General features: G+C 36.1%; 1 protein-coding gene across 17 annotated transcripts in view; it reads left to right on the plus strand.

Annotated features, from left to right (window-relative positions):
• Positions 1 to 21,912, plus strand: part of C8H8orf34 (chromosome 8 C8orf34 homolog) — a 496,138-nt gene that overhangs the window by 436,926 nt on the left and 37,300 nt on the right. For 12 of the 17 annotated variants that reach the window (XR_012416463.1, XR_012416464.1, XR_012416465.1 and 9 more), the window contains 2 exons: positions 9,449 to 9,499; positions 20,217 to 20,310. Coding sequence is in view for 13 of the 17 variants with exons in the window: in XM_065519322.2 (XP_065375394.1) it covers positions 9,449 to 9,499; positions 20,217 to 20,310 (145 nt within the window). In the remaining 4 variants the exon portion in view is untranslated. Of the gene's footprint in view, positions 1 to 9,448; positions 9,500 to 20,216; positions 20,311 to 21,912 lie in introns of those variants that run through there. The other 5 variants (XM_065519325.2, XM_065519326.2, XM_065519328.2 and 2 more) reach the window with 2 other exon arrangements.

Consider the following 21,912-nt stretch of genomic DNA (forward strand, 5'->3'; position numbering starts at 1 on the left):
ATATTTAAATATCTTTTATTGCAAGATTAAACACAAATAGTGAAAATCACTCAAATAAAATATATGAGTTAATTACTTAATATAATGAGAACACCACTGAGGCCAAGAAATGGTATTTTTGAGGCCGGGCACAGTGGCTTATGTCTGTAAATCCTGGCACTTTGGGATGCTGAGGCGGGCAGATCACCTGAGGTCGGGAGTTCGAGACCAGCCTGGTCAACATGGAGAAACCCCGTCTCTACTAAAAATACCAAAAATTAGCCAGGTGCGATGGCATTGATGGCATGCACCTCTAATCCCAGCTACTCAGGAGGCTGAGGCAGGAGAATCACTTGAACCTGGGAAGCGGAGGTTACAGTGAGATGAGATCGTGCCACTGCACTCCAGCCTGGGTGACAGAGCGAGATTCTGTCTCTAAATAAATAAATAATACTTTGCCAGACAACTAAGAAAACCTATCAGTATTCCAGTCACAACCTCTACTTCCCACTGCAAATAAACTCTATTCTAACTTTTACAGAAATAAACTACTTGCATTTAAAAAATAGTTGTATCACCTAAATATGCATGCATCGACCCCAAAGTTAACCTTGCCAATTTAAAAATTCTGGCACATCCTTTAAGATTTTTCAGTCTATAGGTGCCTCCTCCATCCCTTTGCATTTGCTTACAGTTTATCTGTTAAAGAATACAGGACATTTGACCTGTAATATTTCCACAGTCTGGATTTTACTACCATTATATTCTTGGTGCAATTCAACGTGCTCCTTCGGTTCTCTATATTTTTCTGAAAATTATCCAGAAATAAAATAAAGCTCCTCTTTGGTATGACCATTCATTCATTCATAAATGCATTCATTCATAGAAATGGGATCTCACTGTTATTCAGGCTAGAATGCAAGGGCACAATCATAACTCACTGTAACTTTGAACCCTAACTCCTGGGCTCAAGCGATTCTCCCACCTCAGTCTCCCAAGTAGCTGGGACTACAGGCAAGTGCCACCACACCTAGCTGGCATGGCTATTTAATATCTGATTGTTTCTCATTTTATCATCTTAGCAGCCAGTGATACTAAATACTGATAGCTATTTATTTGGTGATATTCTATTCTATCATTTCTTTTTTTATTTATTAGGTGGAATACTTTTGTTAAGAATCCTTTCCCTCACTTTGGTGAGCCAGTAATACAGTTCTGGTAGGAAAGTAGGGTACTTGCTTGATTTCTCTTTTTTATTTACCAGTGTTCAAGATAACGAATCATTTCTCTATTAGTTTCTGAAGATAACTCTTACTTTTGTTAAACTTAGTTGATACATCACAACACATGACAATTATTATCATTGCTAAGCTCAAATCTTCCCATCTTTGGCTCATGAGAGCTCCTTCAAGTTTGTTTATGAGTCATATTTTCAGTGCCCCTGGTAGTCTCTGATAGCTTACTCGCTATTGGGTGGTACAGGATGCGCCAAGCTTATATTGTGTATTTTCTGCCCTACACATGGAATCAGCCATTTTTTGAAAATGGCTGATTTTTTTAAAAGTCTTAGCTTATTTTAGTAAGAAGTGATATTTCAAGGTGCCAGTCTGGTCACCAGGGCTGCTCATTGCCCTTGAGTGTGTCATTATTTCTGTCTCTTTTCAGGGGACAGTTAGTTCACATCAACACTTTTAATTCAAATTAGAAAATACTAAGACTTTCATTTAACCTCCTTTCTTGTATCTTTACCTCCTCTTTTTTCCATACCAACAATTCTGGTTCTCTATGATAAAGTGACTCTAGAATTAGAATACCTCATAATAACTCGTTTTATTCCATATTACATGCATGGTAGTCTCAGAACAAAAATACTGATACATCTAACAATAAGGATACTGAAAACAAATTATTTGCATATGCTTTCACCATTCTCTTGCAATTTGTAAGAGTCATATGAAATTCGCAATGTCACAGGATATAGCCTCTGCATAATACATTCTCTTCGGCTGTCACGTGGTCTTTGTGCAAGCAACTGCATGTTAATACCACCAGTTCTCGTACCTAGGCATTTTGGCTTTCTAGAGCTCTTTCCCTACTAGATCACTGGGTTCACACTCTTTTTTTAGTTTAAGTATATTACTTCATTCTTCTTCCAGCATAAATCACTGCTATAAAAGTCTGATGGTAATATAAATATTTTCTCTTTAAAACTCATGTGGTCTTTTTTGTCTAGATCCTTAAAAGACGTTTTTCTTATTAAAAAAATACAATCGATTTGCTAGAATATATCATGTGGTAGTCATTTTGATTCATTATTGTCAGGCATGTAGTGCAGTATGTAATTTCTTTTTTTTAATTTCAGGAAAGTTTTCTTGAATTAGAACTTTTTGCGTAATTATTTTCCCTTGCTTTTTGTTTTCTTTCTTAAGATCTTCTGTTATCCTTATATTTGGTCTCCTCTGCCTATCTTCAATGTTTGTCACTTTCCCTAAGATTTTTTTTTTAAAGAAAAACCTTTTTTTTTTTAATTTTTAAACTTTCCCTCTTTTTCAGTTTCTAGTTATTTTAAGGCGTTATTTTGGTTTGTTTCTCCTTACGGTTTTTGCTTTTAGTCTATATTTTATTATTTTTTAAAAGGCCATTTTGAATCTTTTCATATTTTAGTATTACAAAGGTAATACTCATTCATAGCATTAAATTTCCAAAAAAAAAAATACACATATTAATATATATTTTTCTCAGTTCAAGGTGAAAGTTATATTCAATAATTACTTACAAAACTCGAAGTAATCAGCAGTTTCTTCAGTGAGTTTATTGCACATTCAGCAACAATATCTATCCACCAATTTTTAAAGTGACTTAGCTCTTTTTTCCTACTATTTCCTACTACAAACTTTATGATTTGTATAGATTCTGTATACATCCAGAGTCAGCTAAGATCTAGAATTTGTTTTCCTTCATTTATTTATTTTTCAGACGTTTAATTTTTATCTATATCGCCAGACCCTGTTCCCAGATTTGGAAAACAAATATTAATTAAAAATAATTTTTGCCCTCCAACAACTCACAGTTAAGTAGAAAAGATGTAGAAAGTAACCAGTGAGCGCGAAATGTACTCTGATAAGGATAAGCATAGTCTCAAGGGAGCACATGAAGATTTGAGTGAGGGGAACCGGGGATGGCTTTCTGACTTGAAAGACAAGGTAGAAGTACAAGGAAGAAGTTCCCAAGTAGATGGGGGACAGGAGAGAACTGGCAAGTTTGCAGAGCTGTACATAGTTTGCCAAGGCAGGAGACGGAAAAACCAATGATGAATAGGTCAATAGTGGTACACATATTTACCAAATAATAATACCATACTTTCCAGTTGCCAAAATCTTTCAAGTTTTTAATACTCTTTTTAATTCATTATCTTATATAAAACACAACCCTCTGGTTCTATTGTCAATACCTCATAGCTGAAGAAACCCAGCTTCAGAAGAAAAGTTGTAACTCTCTAAGATATAATGGCTAATAATTTGCTGTTTTGACACATTAAAGCATTTTAGAAAGAATGAATGAATACTATTTTTTGTACATAATAGTGAAATAATATTATTTATTGATGTAATCAACAAATATTAAGGAACATACATGTTGGCACAGTGACTAGTTCAATGTTAAATGGATCTTTCTAAAGTCAGCTGACCAATAATATATACTTTAGTCTATTTCTAAGTCCATGCAATTACAAATAATTAATAGTAGCCATTCATTCTTACAGTTACGTTCTCTCCTTCTGTCCCTTTTCTTGTCCAACACCCACTGATAAAAGTCACCACTCTTCCAAATATGGAGCCCCTTTTTCCTGGCTTTGCCCTCCCACTTTTTCACATGGGAGTGAAGGAAAGAGAAAAATAAAAATGGCTTTTTTTTTCAGCTAATAGTCACTTTTGAGAAAATAGGAAAGAACACTAAAATGTCTTAAGTCATTCAAAATTTAACATTCTTAGTGTTACATTTTAGTCATTAGTCACATAATTGCTCCTTCTCGTTTTCATCCTTTTAAGGCAAAGGCATTAACCACTAAAGGAACTGTTTATCTTAACATAAAAATCTTGGAAAAAATGATACTGCAGAATGAATCAACATTTTATCTCAAAATGCCACTGAGTTTTTGTCCTTAGCAATGCTAAATTTATAAAGTATTTTCTCTACCAGTAAAGGTGGTCATTTTCAGAGAAATGTGGTCTGTGTTGATGCTATATTTATTTGGAAGATTGTGGGCAAATTTTCAAAAACATTGTAAATAATATGGAAAAACATTGGTGGTAACTAAACAGAAACAGTATCTGGCATATATGTAGGTCTGAAAACAAACGTAACAATGTATTGGATACATCAATAATTTCAAAGACTTGAGCTTTCCAAAAATTTTTGAGTTTCTAAACCACTGTACCTAGTTTTTCATTAATTGGAAATAAATCACTGCCTGTTCTTTTGGACATGAGTAGTAGCTGCTGCCTATAGAGGTTGTTGAGTTCAGAAAGCTGAATTTCGATCTCTTCATCATCTATCATAAATGTGGTTACTCTAGGTAATAATGCAGTGAGAAAACACAACATATAACCATCATATTAGCAGCTGCATTACAGGAAATTATAGTATGAAATTAGGAAGTGATACAAGACGTTGATATCTCTATATCTGAATATAGAGCACACATTTCAGTGAGTGGTATAACTGGTGTTCTTCATTGCAATGCTTGTGGTTTCACATATTTCTTCAGTTGTGTCTGGGCCTTTACCCCAAATTTTCCTTCTTCCTCATGTGAGTCTTCCTCCTTAAGCAGCTCATTTATCTGGACTAATGACTAAGACTTCAGGGCTAGACCCTTTTTTTTTTTTTTTTTTTTTTTTTTTGCTCAGGTGCTATTCGCTCCACTTTGTCTCCTTCCTCACAGGTACGCAGAGGCTACAACAGTTCCCCAGCCCATTGGAGTGCTCAATACATGTGTGCTAAAAAAAAAAAAAAAAAAAAGAAAGACTAGATGTCTTTCCTCTGACTTTTTCCCAAAGCATCTTGATCTTACCTGTGGCAAATAACTTTTGCTTTGTATTCTAATCACTTGTATATGTGTTTTCAAAGTAAACTTTTTATAGTAGTAATTAGCTTTTGTTCAGCTCTTTGTCCCAACACCTAACACAGTATATGGCACATGACAAGTGCTTAATAAATACCTGTGGAAAAAATGATGGGTGAAGTTTTATGACCCCCTTGGGTTAGAAATGCCCTGGCCATTCATATCGAGCTCCCATTCTTCCATGGGTTCCAAATACCTCAGGTAGTTCTTAAGAGAGAGTGCTCTGTAGGTTAGAATTATTGTTTAGTTTCCTTGGAAAACAGATGAAAAGAAAAATTATTCTGGTAGAAGTAGGTTTCTCATGGAACTTTTTAAAAGAGAATTAACATCGGCAGTCTTAGACATATGATGTTTGTGAATAAATGTACCCTACACGCAAGTGCCAGTCTGTTTGCATTTTGTCTAAGAATTAGTGAAAGATGAATAGAAAATACTTACTGATTGAAACAAGAGAAGCATAGTATAATAAAAATGGCAATGGATGGAGGACGGTGTGGTTCTAGTTCTACCTCACTCTCTATGATTTTCCATCTCACTGAGAATGTTTCCTTAACTATATAATAACCAGGGGGACAAAAAGAGCCTTCATCTCCGACAGCCATCGTCCCATGCCATATACTAAGCAGTAATCACATCAGCCTCTTTGTCCCCCTTTCCCTGAGTTTATAATACATTAATATTTTCTAATTTACATTTAAACACTTATCTCAACTGTGATTATATTAAAAACTCATAAGTGAAACCATATTTCAGAAAGACCTTTTCTTTCTTTCTTTCCTTTCTCTCTTTCTTTTCTTCCTTCCTTCCTTCTCTTTCTTTGTTCTTTCTCTCCTTCCTTCCTTCCTTTCTTTCTTTCTTTCTTCTTTCTTTCCTTCCTTCCTTCCTTCCTTCTTCCTTCCTTTCTTCTTGTTTCTCTTCTAAGACATAATTTCCATGTGTTCTTTCCTTTTCCTCCTACACATGCCCCATCTGCCTCTCCTTGTATCTTCTCCCCCTCTTTTTTTTTTTTCAAAGGAAATTGCATTATGGCATTTTTTATTCATTCCCAGGTAATTACCAAATATTATGTTGCTAGGATGACTTGAAATTTAAAATACCAGTTCTTTAAAATTAAGAAAAGGACAACTGAAACTGATAGCTTTGTGCTTTGTAGGGGATTCTATTTCATTAGTGATCCCAGTGAGAGGGAGGAGGGAATGCTGGCATTTCACTGGTCCGGTGTTGGAAATGGGGAACCTGAGATAGACTTATTGGATCAAGTCTCTTGACTGGGGCCATCTCTTCTGACCCTACGAATCAGAGATCCTGATGCCTTCTTCTTTGTTGTGTCCACTTGGCCTTGTGCCACACTTGCATTCTTCAAAATGTTAGTTTTTTCTCTATTTTCCTCCAAGAGTGTTTTTGTTTTTGTTTTTTTAAATTTTTACTTTTTCTTTTGGGATGGAGTCTTGCTCTGTCGCCCAGGTTGGAGTGCAGTGGCACGATCTCGGCTCACTGCAACCTCCGCCTCCCAGGTTCAAGTGATTCTCCTGCCTCAGCCTCCCAAGTAGCTAGGACTACAAGTGCACCACCACGCCTGGCTAATTTTTGTATTTTTTTTTTTTTTTGTAAAGACGAGGTTTCACCATGTTGGCCAGGCTGATCTTGTGCTCCTGACCTCAAGTGATCCACCTGCCTTGGCCTCCCAAACTGCTGTAATTACAGGCATGAGCCACCATACCAGCCCCTCTGAGAGTCTTTTGCTTTATGATCCTGATTCATTGGTGTCACCCATTTCAGTGACTTTTGAATGGCAATTACAACTAAACTGGTTGTATGGCCCTTGAAACAAATGGTATTGTGTAGGTTTCTCCTTTCCTGTGGTGCAGATATGACACTGACACTAAGGAAAGAAGCAAGACTGTCAAGAAGCTTGCTTTATTTATATTCAATCATTAAGAAAACCCACGGTCATCACCAGGTCTTAGCAGAAGACTGCAAATATCCAGACAAATGGGAAAAACCACGCACTCCAGCTCCAAGGAAACACATTGCCCTCTTCAGTGAGCTCCCAGAAACTGCTCTCCAGCATCTCTCACTGTTAGTCCTCGGATGTGCAAAGGCCAACCAGGCAAGCCTCCCAGGCTGGCTGCTCCAGAATGCACATCTGTAACTCCGAGCAATTTGCCGCATTCTCTTACTCCTAGCCACCCAGGCAGAGGAGAAAGGATGATTAGCACATAGAGGATTGACTGGTTCTGTCATGAAAGAGCCCATGGCACTCCCAGATTAGTTGTCCGAATGAGGGTGAGACAGTGTGGCAAGTTCACCTCTAAGAAACAGTTTATCTGAAATAAGTTCTCAGCTTTCTCTGTGTGCTTTGAGTTAAATTCCTCACAGCTTGAGGGATTTATATGAACTTAATTTTTCCCAATAGTTCATGCTTTAAGCAAATAGAACTATCTTATCTCTCACGATCTTATCCATTGAAAATCCTACAAGCTTGGAAGCATCTGGAAACATTTAAACTACGGCATATTAACGTTTTGCCAGTAGAAATATGATTTAGGAAGAAATATTACCACCTTTGTGATTTAACCTGGGATTTCTAAGTTTTGGGGAATACCAGCATTTTATTTCTAGCTCAATTTTTGTTTTGACATGTGCATGCCTCCTCCTGTCTTCCCCCAAGTGCTTGCAAGAATACATCACAATTTTTTAAAAAAAAACTAAAATGAATTTAATTGTGTATGTTTTAAATTGTTGTATTTCAGTGACATAGAAGAGTGTCAGACTAGGCCGAGTGTAGTGGCTCACACCTGTAATTCCAGCACTCTGGGAGGCTGAGGCAGGCAGATTACCTGAAGTCAGGAGTTTGAGACCACCCTTTCCAACATGATGAAACCCTGTCTCTACTAAAACAACAACAACAACAACAAAAATAAATAAATAAATAAATAAAATTAGCTGGGCGTGGTGGCGCATGTCTGTAGTCCCAGCTACCCTGGAGCCTGAGGCAGGCGAATCACCTGAACCCAGGAGGCGGAAGTTGCAGTGAGCTCAGAAAAAAAAAAAAAAGAGAAGAGTGTCAGACTAGAATTCAGTACACACAATGCTCCTCCTTTCTCCTTACTTAGAGCACTTCACTCTACCCCTCTTGGCTTCAGTTTCCCTAAGTACTAAATTGGCCTGAGGTTGTCTTGCTCTCCATGAGATAATATATGTGTCGGTCATTGGAAAGTTATAAAGATTCTGTAGAAACAAATATAAACTTTTAGCACATTTATTTAATTATCTTTTAAAAACATACAGTGTCCTAGAATTTATAATTTCATGATATTTCAGAATTTATTTCCAAACGTCTCTCGTCACGGAGTATAAAAGCTTAACTTATCCAAAGCACCAAGTTGTTTGACAATTTTAATCACCAATGTTAGATGAGTTTGGGATATATGTTTAATTTGATTTTATAAATTTCAACGATTTGAATCTGATTACTAGTGCTCAGTGAAGTGCTAGTAAAGACACAGATGATGGAGAATTCACTAATTACATACTAATAGGTTAAGAAAGACTTAATCTAAAGTCTGGATATAAAGGTTAATGGTCTGTCCTCTATCTAAAAAATATTTTTAAGTCCATGTTTTAGATCCTCACACATTTGTAGAATATAGAATTTGTGACTTCTTTCCTTAATCTAATTATAAGACTCTATTTATAACATTAATAACAGAAAATGTTATACAATTTGTTTAGCATTCTGTTCCAAGATTTAGTTAGTTACTCTAGCTGCTCATTTGTTAACATGAATTAAGATCCACATGAGATCATGCCCTTTGCAGGGACATGAATGGAACTGGAAGCCATTATCCTCAGCAAACTAACACAGGAACAGAAAACCAAACATGGCATGTTCTCACTTATGAGAGCTGAACAATGAGAACACATGGACACAGGGAGGGGAATAACACACACTGGGACCTGTTGTGGTGGTGGAGGGAGGGCAAGTATCAGGATAAATAGCTAATGCCTGTGGGGTTTAATACCTAGGTGATGGGCTAATAGGTGCAGCAAACCACCATGGCACATGTTTACCTATGTAACAAACCTGCACGTCCTGCACATGTATCCCATAACTTAAAATAAAATATATTAAAAAACTTGAAAGATTTATTGTTGTTTTATAAAATTTCTTATCTTTTTCAAAGAGTAAGAAGTTGGCAAACTAACAATCCCACAAGTATCAACTGAAAAGGTGGGAGAATAGCAAATACTTGATGTTGCTCTCAGATCTCACTCTCCATGATTCTTTCATTCTTTTTCTCTCCTTCTCCTGACCTTTTCAACCCTCTTCCTCTTTACCTCTAGGGAGAAGCCTCCAGTGGAGCTGGACACTCACTGAAAAACTACATGGAAGAAGTGAGTTTTAAGATTGCTTTATAATGTAGTCTGAAATCAGTCTATGATACAGGATGAAGCACTCACTTGGGCTTTCTCCATCTGCCTGTAGGGTTTCTAGTCTGTATGTGTTCAATGGTCATGTCCACAAAAACCAGAAAATAAATAATATGTTAGCAAAACTGTTTTTGGTTCTCATTGGGAGAAAGATACTGTATATCAGTTCAGTGACCCTGAACATTAAAGTAAAACTGCATAAACCATGGTACTAATATATATTTAGATACACAAACATTTGTTGATGTTCAAATAAATGAGAATCACGTAGTTTACATTGGAATGTACACAAAAAAAGACACAACCATTGTTCTTATTGAAAAAACAACCTATACTAGGTCTGGATCCATTCATGGGACAAATGGTCATTGGGGATGATATTCACACATGCCATTATGCAAAGGGCTATCCCAACAATTAAACATATGGTAGATTTCACTTGGAAACTTTTTAAACTTCTGGGTTTATTATTTTTGGAGATATCCAAGGGTCATCTGTGTCATAGAACTTTGGACTGATGGGAAACTATTTCGGAACTCTCAGAGAAACCAGTGGGCAGAGCTCATAAAACTTGGCCTGAAGCCAGACCACCGTGGCCACTAAATTAGCTATCTAAATCCGCTACAGGTGGAGGGAACTGGGCAACAGTTTGGTGATGTTAAGAATCGCCTACAAGGATTTTGTGGTTGCCCAAGTTCTTGGTTCAGCATTCCCCACTTAACAGTGGATCTGTGGGTGATAGGCCACCCCCACAAGAGGGATGGCTGATGCCTCTTGTAATATGTTCTGTCTACGTCTAACCTCATGTTCCCACCTGGAGAGCACTGAGGAGCTGGGCCAAGACATGGGCTGCCTACTGATGATAGAACTTAAGAATAAGTCTTATTCTAATTTTGTAGTTCTCATCCAAGAAAAACAGGCTTATTTTCTTCATAATTACCAATGTGCAATGTAAATGTACATGTTGTACACAAGTGTAAATGCTCAATGTGGCAAGAAGGTTGAGAATTTGTGCCTTTTCACTTAAAGTACTTAAAGGCTATTGTTCCTCAGACTGTGGTCCTCTGACTACAACAATGCCATCATCAGGGGGCTTGTAAGAAATACAAAATCTTGAGGCTCAGCCCAGACCCATATAATCAAAATCAACATCCTAACATGATCTCCATTTGATTCAAAAGCATCCTAAGTGCCAAGAAGCTCTGCTGTAAAGTGTCTTTTCCAACGTTCTTTCTAGGGAGTAACTGTGTGCATCATGAAAACTCCCAATTTTGTTTAAAAATCTCCAATTTCATATAAAATAGGTGAAGAGAAAACCTTTATAAATTTATATCTTGCTTACTCATCTACTCTCAATAATAATTTTTTGTCTGAAATAAAATACATAAAATCTCTCCAGTTTTTGAGATTCATTACTCGCTTTCAGTTTGAATTTTGCAAAACATGTGAACTGCCTTTCTTAGGGTTCAGTATTGCTCAGTATTTTCATTTATTATTGACTTATACTGAGATTTTAGCTCGCTCTTAAGCCAACAGATGACCATTCTTTACAGTAAAACTAAGACCTTAATTAGTAAACTATTAACTTACTACTAGTTGGCTTTTCTCACAGACAATCCATTTATGTATTAGAAAATATATATGTACTTAAACTCTTCTCCATGGAGAACATGTTTAGAATGTGAGCCATAACATGACAGTCTTTTGTCTTTTCTCACTCAGGCTTTTATCTCACTTTTTCTTTTTTCTTCATGTTAGTAGAAATGGTAAACAATAAAAAACAGTATTTATAAATGTTAGAAGCATTGAGGCTAAAACTGAGCTAGCAAGCATTTGCTTTTATTTAGTACACAATGAAACTCAAATAAACCATAGTGTTTACATTTTTAATATATTTAACATTTCTTACTAAAGTTTGAACAACTCTTTGCAGATTAAACTCTCTTTTTTTCATCTAGTTTTATAATGAGACAGAATCATAACCACATGAAATTAGACAATTTTGTTTAGATCTGAATCAAAACTACAGAGATGATATGGTCTTCTCTAAAAGTAAAGCTAAAATGGAGCTTTTATTCAACATCTTCTATTTTTTAATGTATTATTTGACTAAGATTTGTGGTTTTGACCAAATAAAAAATGAAATATTTTATAATTGCCTACATTTCTTTGTCCTCAAAATAGCCCAGATAGTTAAATTTTTAAAAATATTACATGCTTTTTACATCTAAGACACTTGATAACTCAAGGTGGGAATAATTTTACATCATAGAAATCTTAGTTTTTGGATTACATTAACATTCATTTAAAAAGTGTATAATTTAAAATAACTTATCAAATTCAATCAGTTCCAAATCTATATTGTCATAATTTTTGTAGAGAAGTTAATCCATTTAAAATATCACATTACCAGGACCAAGCTGGTGGCTCATGCCTGTAATCCTAGAACTTTGGGAGACTGAGGCAGGAGGATTGCTAGAGGCCGGGAATTCAAAACCAGCCTGGGCAACATAGTGAGATCCTGATTCTACAAAAAATAAAAAAAGTTAGCCAGGCATAGTGGCACACACCTGTAGTCTCAGCTCTTCAGGAGTCTGAGGCAGGAGGATTGCTTGAGCCCAGGCGTTTGAGTCTGCATTGAGCTGTTATCTCACCACTGCACTCCAGCGTGGATGACAGTGTAAGATCTTGTCTCTGAAACACACACACACACACACATACACACACACATACACACACACACACCCCTCAGATGAGTAATTGGTAAGCAGTGTAGTATACTGGTTAAAAATCCCTTAATCATTAGTGAAATGTAGTAATTTAAATATATATGCATCAGGTAAGTATTGTCAATTTAAATGACTAAGAAGTCACAAAGAACTAGACTGAAGTCAGTGATTTCATTTGAGATTCCTCACACCCTTAGGAAGTTAGTTGGTGAGGGCCAGAGGCAATATGCATGGGAGTACGAATTTACTGGCAGTGTGGCAGCTTCACAATCTCTCAGTATGTCAAACAGAATTAAAAGCACCAGACAGGTCTTTTCAAAGCCTGTTGAGGTTGGCTTTACCAGATGTGCCATCTGAACCAGAAAGGGGATCAATTCTGTGCATCACAATATCGTGGAATCATTTTGGATGCCAGTTTTGGCCTGCTTGTCTTGTTTCTCGTGTGTAGTATTCTGCTATCTGTGGCGTAAAGAAGTTTCAATTCTACTTCTGATGGAGAGTGTATGACATTATTCCCCGTAATCAATAAGAGAAAAATTACTTTTTATCATTCATGAAGGTTTACTTTTTTAAATTTTAAATAATTATTATTAATTATCATAGTTTTATTTTACTTAGAAAACTGAGAAATGAAGACCTTTTTTCAAGAAAATCCTGTTTTGCCACTAACATTCATTAAGAACAGAGACATGCTAAATCATAACTTTTAAAAAAGTTGTAACATGGCACTCAGACAGATATAAAATGAATATATGCGAAAGATTTATTTAACTGATAAAGAGAGAACAAATAAAGCATTCCAATGAGTTCAAAGAAGAATTAAACCCTCACTTACATAGTCATAAAGGAATGCTGAAATGACATTATAAATAGTTGGAAAAATTGGCAAATTTAATCACTATCCGTAGGACAACAATCTATTGCATTCCAATGGACACGATTTGCACTTATATGGACAAGAAGCATTTACACTGCTGCCATTTTCTACAAATTCCATAGTTGTAAAATAGCTAAAGTCAATGAAAGTTCCAGAGCTTCTGTAAAATCAGATAACTGGAAGGGCATGCTCGAAAAATGACTTGTTTTTCATTGATAAACCCAATCATCTTTTGGTTTTTTTCCTACATCTTTTACAAATTCATACTACAACTTCCTTGGAAAGAAAAGCCACCAAGTGGAACGAGTTGGAAAAGAAGGTGAAGTACAATCCCAATATATAGTGTAGGAGAGGAAAATAGTCAAATAAATGTATTTAAGTATTTTGCATTTACTTTGTAATGTTTTTCACAACCGATCGTATTTTCATAACTTCGTTATTACTCTATCTCTTTTATTTTCCCAGATTCTATTAATTTATACTAATAGTTCCTAATCTTAAGTAACTTTTACAATTCCCAAAATAAATAGGCTTCATAAGTATCAGTCACTTACAAATCCCCCAGCTCATGCCTGTAATCCCAGCACTTTGGGAGGCCAAGGTGGGCAGATTGCAGTCCAGGAGTTAGAGACCAGACTGGGCAATATGGTGAAACCCCATCTCTAAACACACACACACACACACCCCATGGATAATATGAACCATTTCATTAACAAATGCAAAAAGAAAGTTATTTACGAACTTTACAAATTTAGCTTGTACATTATATAAAGGGAATTTCATTTTAATGGAAGTGATTTTTAATGGAAGGATTAATTCTTTGGCAGTGGAAGCAGTCCATTACATGTATCCAGAGCAGAGCGTGACTTTGTTTTATATGTACTGTGCTTCAGGGAACCTTATTTTATAGGGATTCCATGGTTATAGAAGTAAAGTTAAAGTGATTAAAACATTTTGAAAGATGGAAACTGATGTTTTGTGCATTAGTGACATACTAATACCAAATGAAAATTAATACTTAGTTGATTCAGAACTAAAGTAGCCAATGGTAGAAGTTTGAGCAAAGAAGTAAAGAAGTAATTTTTTTTTCTTGAAATACACTGAACTTTCAGGGCCACATATGATAAATCACTGATTGGTTGCATTTAGAGAATCTAAAAATAAGCTCTTCATGTGGATCAACAATGCTGTTGAAGTCTGTAAAGCACTTATTATGTTAGCAGATAGAATAATATATTGATTCAGAACTAGCAACCATTTTCCATGTGATAAATATCACTATTTCCCACCACTCCTAATCCCTGTACATTTGCTATCATTATGGTGAAAGTGTTTTAGAAAAAGAATGAATAGCATTTCTTCTAAAAGTAACACAAAAAAGTTGCTCTTGGGAATATAAAAACGTTTGTACTACACTCAGATACAGTTTAATATTCTTATGGAAAATGTATATTTGAATAAGTTGGCAAAGAGGGACGCGTCAGCTTTTGTATTTTAAAATGTTCAAGATTTTAGCTCCTTGACCCCATCAAAAAGAATTATATGTAGCCTTATGGGCTGAGCTTTAGGCATACATAGTGCTGCCTGTTGGCACTGATAAAGTGAACAGGTGCATTATATTACTAGCTCTATTCCAGGGGAAACCAAAGTAAAACATTTAAATCATCCATTAACAGTAATATTTGTACTATCTTTATGATTCCAATAATTCAACATTTTAAAGTTCTTCCCAAACTACATATTTTACCAAGTTCCATTTGTACTTTATGCAATTTGCATTAAATAGAGAACAGTTGAATGCTGCTTATCTGTTCAGGAATAAAGCCATTAAAACCAAAAACCAATCGGTAGTATTGCTTAATATTCTGAACTACTGTGGGAAAATAATAACACAATTGATTTATTACTCATATCTTTTTCGTGAAAACAAATTTCAGTATTTCAATCCAAAAGCTAAATAACTAAAATATTTTAAATTAAAAACACTTTTTCATGATCACTTTAAATTTTTCTGTTTTAAAGGAATTACTTCAGCAATTTCATTTTCCCTTATGTATCCAAAATGTCTATTTTTCATATTTCTTCTTTGAACATCAGAGACTGTGTTCCATTTTTTAAAAACTGCAGCTGTGTGATTTCCCTCTCTGTTAAATAAACATTTCTGAAATTTTACTTCTGTTATCTTCTACACAGCTATGGAATTTTAAATCCACAATTTTTTACACTTATGCTATTTTTTGGGTATAGCTCAGCAAGACCAAATTTAGTAATTAATAAATTTTTAAAAAATCAAGTTAAGTCCTTACAATAAACACTAAATGGTATATTCCAAGATTGAGTATCTTTTTTTTTTTTTTTTGCTGACTTTTCCTGCAATAGCCCGTCTAGTGCCTCTCACCTTCTGCTATCTAAAGCAATCCAGACCTAGATAGATACTACTTAGGAAGTACAAGAGATCATCTAATCTGGTAACTATCTCATTCTATCCCAAAAGAGAATTTTACATGCCTTGGATTCACCAGGATAAAATGCTGTGCCTTCTGACCCCTGGGACAATGAGTTTCCACTGTGGAGCCTATCTTCTCATATGATAGGAATTTAAGTTTTAATCCAATTAACAGACCATTTTTAAGAGCTGCTTATGCTAAAAACCTTGTGCTTTTATTTTTAAAATGAAAATCACTTTTGAGACTGGGCATGGTGGCTCACGCCTGTAATCCCAGCACTTTGGGAGGCAGAGGTGGGAGGATGGCTTAAGCCCAGGAGTTGAAGACCAGTCTGGGCAACCGAGAGAGACCCTGTCTCTACAAGGAGTTAAAGAAAAAAAAAGAAAAAGTTATTGAGGCATGGTGGCACGTGCCTGTAGTTCCAGCTACTCCTGAGGCTGAGAGGGGAGAATGGCTTGAGTCCAGGACATCTGAGGCTGCAGTGTGCCATGTTTGTGTCACTGCACTCCAGCCTGGGCAATAGAGAACACGTCTTAAAAAAAAAAAAAAAAAAAAAGAGAGAAAGAAAAAAAGAAATATTTTGAAATTTGGTTTTGCTTTCTTTTGTAAAAGGAAAATTTGCGGGCCCCAAAATTACTAACCTAAAGGGAAAACTCAAGCTGGGAATGGCTCAAGGCAAACCTGCCTCCCACTCTGTTCAAAACCATCCCGCTGCTCACTGAAATAGAAGCATATCTATTGGCCCCCTTCGGAACACCTTATCAGAAACTCAAAAGAATGCAACCTTTTTATCTCTTACCTACCTGAGACCTGGAAGCCCCTCCCTGCCTCACGCCGGAGCTGTCTCTACTTTTCTGGATGGAACCAATGTACTTCTTACATATATTGATTGATGTGTCATGTCTCCCTAAAATGTAGAAAACCAAGCTGTTCCCCGACCACCTCGGGCACATGTCACCAGGACTTCCCGAGGCTGTCACAGGCGTACATCCTCAACCTTGGCAAAATAAACTTTCTAAATTAACCAAAACCATCTCGGATATTTAGGGTTCACACTTTCAATTTTAAAAATAAACGTTTTTAGGACAGGTTTTGATGTACAGAATTATTAGATAGATAATACAGAGAGTTGCTATGGCTCTTCCTCGGTTTTAACTATTACTGGTACTTTGTTAGTATGGGGCACTGGTGACAGTTAACAGGCCAGTATTGATACATTGTTAGTAACCATATCTGTACTGTGTGCAGCTCTTCACCAGTTTTTCCTGTCATTTTCTCTTCCATGATCACATCCAGGATCCACATTACATTTACTCATTGTGTCTCCTTAGGCTTTTCTTGGTTGTGACCCTTTCTCACAACCAAGCTTTCCCTGTGTTTAAAGATCGCAGTGGCTTTCAGGAGTGCAGCTCAGATATTTTGCAGATTGTTCCTCCGTTGATATTTATGTGATATTTTCATCATAATTAGATTGGGTTAATGTGTTTTTAGGAGGAAGACCACGGAGGTAAAATTTAATTTTCATCGTATCCTGTTAAGTGTACATCCTATCAATATGCCATATTACTGTTTATGTTGACCTTGGTCACCTGGCTGGAGATAAGGTTTGTCAGGTTTCTTCACCGTGAAGTTCCTTTTATCCTTTCCCTATCCCTACTGAACTGTTTGAAAGAAAGTCACTAAACACAGCCCACACTTAAAAAGTGGGAAGTTTTTCTCCACATCCTTAAGGGTGGAGAATCTACATAAATTATTTGAAATGCTCCTGTCTACATATTTGCCTATTCTCATCCATTCATGTATTTATTTGAACATTTATTTTTATCTGTATGGAATTACAGATATTTATTGCATATTTTGGATAATGACCCAATACTGGCTTATTTATTTTGTTGCTCAAATTGTTCTAGCTTTGGCTACTGACAGCTTTTTCAGTTAGTCCCTTATCTTTTTTACTTACATACTTCCATAATTGTGTGTGTGTGTGTGTGTGTGTGTGTGTGTGTGTTTGAGTACTTTCTTGCTTTTTTTTTTCTTGAGCTACCAGATGTTCCACCTTATCTTGTACATTTCCTCCCTCAGTCCTAGGGGGTCCAATCATTTATCCAGAAATCCCGGTTCTTTCATTGGAGAATGATTTTTGAAACCAAGATTGGGGTGGTAGGTGTGTTAATTGCTACTGAGTGTCATTGCTTCTAAGTCTTCTCAGCTGCCAGAGTAGAGAAACATATGCATATACATGAATATGGGCCACGCATGGTTGCTCACACCTGTAATCTCAGCTACTTGGGAGACTGAGGCAGGAAGATCGCTTGGGCCCTGGAGGTTGAGGTGCATCATCATCTCACCACTACACTCCAGCCCAGGCAACAAAGTGAGACTCTGTCTCAGAAATAAATAAATAAATAAATAAATAAATAAATAGAAATATATATCAACATTTATATGTGTAGCCATCTGTATATATAGTAAGGTAAACACGAATTCATACTGACGTCTTCAACTCTAATACCTTATGCATGGATCATTCTAGCCTCTTTCCCTGCTTATCTGTAAATTGCCACACCAGCAGTGAGAAATCTGGCTCCCATCATCCATTTACTTTACTGTTCATTTCCAGAGTACATATATAGTTGTTTCAGAATTGTTAACTTGTATGCCCATGGAAAGCAGGTTTATCAACTAGAGTACAGTGCATATGTATAGTTCCTTTAGCCTTTGGTCTTACAAACTCCACTCATTTTCAAAGTTAGTTAGGTTAGCACCTTATTTCCTCCCCCTTCGGTGAGGTTGTTTCATACATCTGTAACACATTTATGTTCTTTCTTTCTTGGTATATTGCGTTTCATTCTGGGATTCCCCAACTTACTAATTGATTTTTTTCATTTGCCCACATTAAAGTTTATGCTCTGCTATAAAATTCTATGGGTTTGACAAATGCTTAATGTCTTGCATTTGCCATGATAATATCACACAGAATAGTTTTACTGCCCTGAAATATATCCTGTGCATCACACAGCCAACCCACCACTCCACTTCCAAACTTCTAGAAAATTGTGCTGTTTTGAAACTCTAGATTGGGGCTGAACGTCTCCAGAATTTGATATCAAAATGAAAGGCATAGCAGATAGAATATTTATCTCATAAATGAACTGTTTTAAACAAAGTTGGCATTTAATGACTGGTGGTGTCATGTTTCTTAAATATCAAATGTTGTGGAACTTTATTTTTACCTTGTTAGCATTTGTCTGAATAAAAATAAAGCACAATATCTCATACTGGAGAAAAATATAATTGAAAGAGGGTAGAGATGATGAGTGAATTTGAGCGATAAAGAGTGAACTGACAGATCATATTGATTTTATGTTTTTCATTTTCAAAATATGTTTGAAAACATGTTCTTGAGTCATGGCTCACTAAATTTAAAGTTGTTATTTTGTTATAGAGGAGAACCATCTTTCCCCTCTCCCTCCTTTTTATCCTTCATCCTCTCCTTTCTTTTCTTCCTTACTTCCTCCTATATGAATGTTTACCCAGTAAGTCCCTATTTTGTGCAAAGGATATAATAGATGCTAGGAATGCATAGGTGAAAAAATTTATTTATGACCTCAAGGACCTTTCTTATTCTTTTTGAGGAAGGAAGAGATGAAGGTATAAGTTTTACATGGTATTATTCTATTGGTATAATAGGCACATAGAGGAATAGAGTAGTAACTCTGCCTTGCAGGATCAGGGAAGACTTCCAGTAGAAGTGACTCTCGAGCTTTGGAGGAAGAGTGTTAATGTTTAAGACAGATAAGGAAATGCACTGTAGAGCTACCAGTTAATTATAGCTGGAGTGGTCAAGGTGGGCCTGAGAGAGTAGTGTGATAGAACATGTTAGACAAGTATGGATCATGCAGGGCTTTGAGTTTAAATCTTACCCAGGGAATAATGATAGAGACACTGAAAAATTATAAGCAAGGTAGTGATTACATCATATAGCATCTTAAAAAGCGTGCTCTGGCAGGTGACTGGTGGGAGAATTAGACAGGATATGATACATGATCCTGGAAAGTTTCCCAGATGGCTATTACTACAGTCACGGTGGGAGATAATGAGGATCTGCTTTAGTTCAATGACAGAAGGGAAGGAGCAGCAAGGAAGTATATGAGAAATATGTTAACAAACTTTAGAAAGTGAGAAGAGGAAGGAGGCAGTGAAGTAATACTAGGAGAGTAAAATTGAAGATGTTCTCTAAATCCCATTCATCTTCATTCTCATTAAAGGGAATTTGAAACCTTGATGGTAAAGAGGCATGTTTTATGCAAGTTTATATTGAATAGTTCATAATTATGTTTCCAAGAATGAGTGTCAACATTTCCGTAAAAATATTAATTCATGAGGAATACAGTTCAGATATTTATTTACTCTAAATGTTATTAAAAGAAGAATGTAAAAAATGAGTTGAGTTTGTAGTTCATCTATGACATGAAAATGAAGTTAAACTTAGAGCTTTCCTTTTTTTAATGAGGAAATTATTCTGAAGTTTTTGAAGATGCAGTTCATAAAGATTGAAGTAATCACCCACATTAATGTTCACGATATCAAAACAGAGTTTAATCTAAAATCAATTTGTTCTTTGGCAGGATGAATCCTTAAAGCAACTGCAGGTAGTTCATCAACCATGGATCTTGCCAAGTGACACAGAAAGTGAAGGAGTGGAAGCAGAACAGGAGAAACGTGAGTAGACACTATGGTTTATTGACAAATTTCTTTTACCAGAAGGAAATCCATAATAAAGGTATTTCACTTTCATAGCAATAAACCACTTCTATTAAAAAAAAAAAATCCCAGATTCTATTAGGAAGAACAGGTAAAGACAAGCTATCCTTCAGGTCTATGTCTTCATTCAGTAACATCTTAATCATGGTACAGAGACTCATAAACCAACTTTCTGGGAAAAAAAAGTAATTATTCTTCCTAAAGACCAACATAGACTGTCTAGTTGGACTATGAATCTTCTATGAATAGTCTACAATTATACCAGTGATAATTTATAATTATTTTCAAAATTTCAAAGTATGTCAGGACCAGCTGATTATTATATATGAAATTATACTCATTAGTTAAATGAAGATATTTACATATGTAAACACTGTTCTAAGTTCACAAAACCAGTTAATATTGTAAGATAACTGAAGACAAATAGACTAATGGCTCTTGGTTTAAGTCACCGTATTCTAATAATAATGAGGAAGGAATTACTCTACTAATGCCATGACTCAGTGCATGCTCTCCAGCGTTTATTGAAATTGTAAGTCATATGGGTCCAGAAATCTGACTGAGAAGTTAGTATCAAATTTTATTTATTTATTTTTCTAGTGGTAGCCCTCAGAGAGCAATAACAATTGTATGTGATAATGTAGCCCTCATGATAATTGGTGCAATGTGATGAATAAATAATTCTTCTGAGCCGTAACCATGAGAAATACTTATATGTTACACAGGTAGCATTATAATCATGCATCTGGGGATTCCAGGAAATTACACTTCCAGGTTAAAAACCATTTTTAAATGTTCTTATCCCACTTCACCATACTGTGGGCTTATGTGGTCAGAGGGAGCACAGGCCTGAGAGTGAGTGCTCAGGTTAGAGGAGGAGGATGGAGGCCAAGATTCACTCAGCTGTCACATCCAGAAATAGAGTAAAAAACACAGTGGTACTTTATAGATTCTATTCAGGGAAAACAGCACCCATCTTCTATAGAAAACAACTAATAGACTGGGTGCAGTGGCTCACCCCTGTAATCCCAGCACTTCGGGAGGCCAAGGCGGGCAGATCACCAGGTCAAGAGATAGAGACCATCCTGGCCAACATGGTGAAACCCCATCAGTACTAAAAATACAAAAATTAGCTGGCCGTGGTGGTGCTCTCCTGTAGTCCCAGCTACTAGGGAGGCTGAGGCAGGAGAATTGCTTGAACCTGGGAGGTAGAGGTTGCAGTGAGCCGAGATCATGCCAAGGAACTCCAGCCTGGCAACAGAACAAGACTCCTTCTTAAAAAAATGAAAATAACCCATAAAGACGCAGAAAGTAGAATGCACTTTAAGCAAGTACAAAAGCAAAGAGTATTTTGGAAGTCCCTTAATGCAGGGACTCCTAAGTAAAATAGTCTAGAAAATATAATACTATGGGATACAGAGAAAAGAATCCCCAAATCTGAAAGTATTAATAGTGGCCCAAAAGTTTTATGAAAAAATGAACATACACTCACATCCCTTCATCTTCCTACATATTTAAATATACATAACCTCTCATTCTAGACTTTGGCTGTAGTGATTT

The sequence above is a fragment of the Macaca fascicularis genome, chromosome 8, assembly GCF_037993035.2.
Source record: "Macaca fascicularis isolate 582-1 chromosome 8, T2T-MFA8v1.1".
Taxonomy (NCBI): domain Eukaryota; kingdom Metazoa; phylum Chordata; class Mammalia; order Primates; family Cercopithecidae; genus Macaca; species Macaca fascicularis.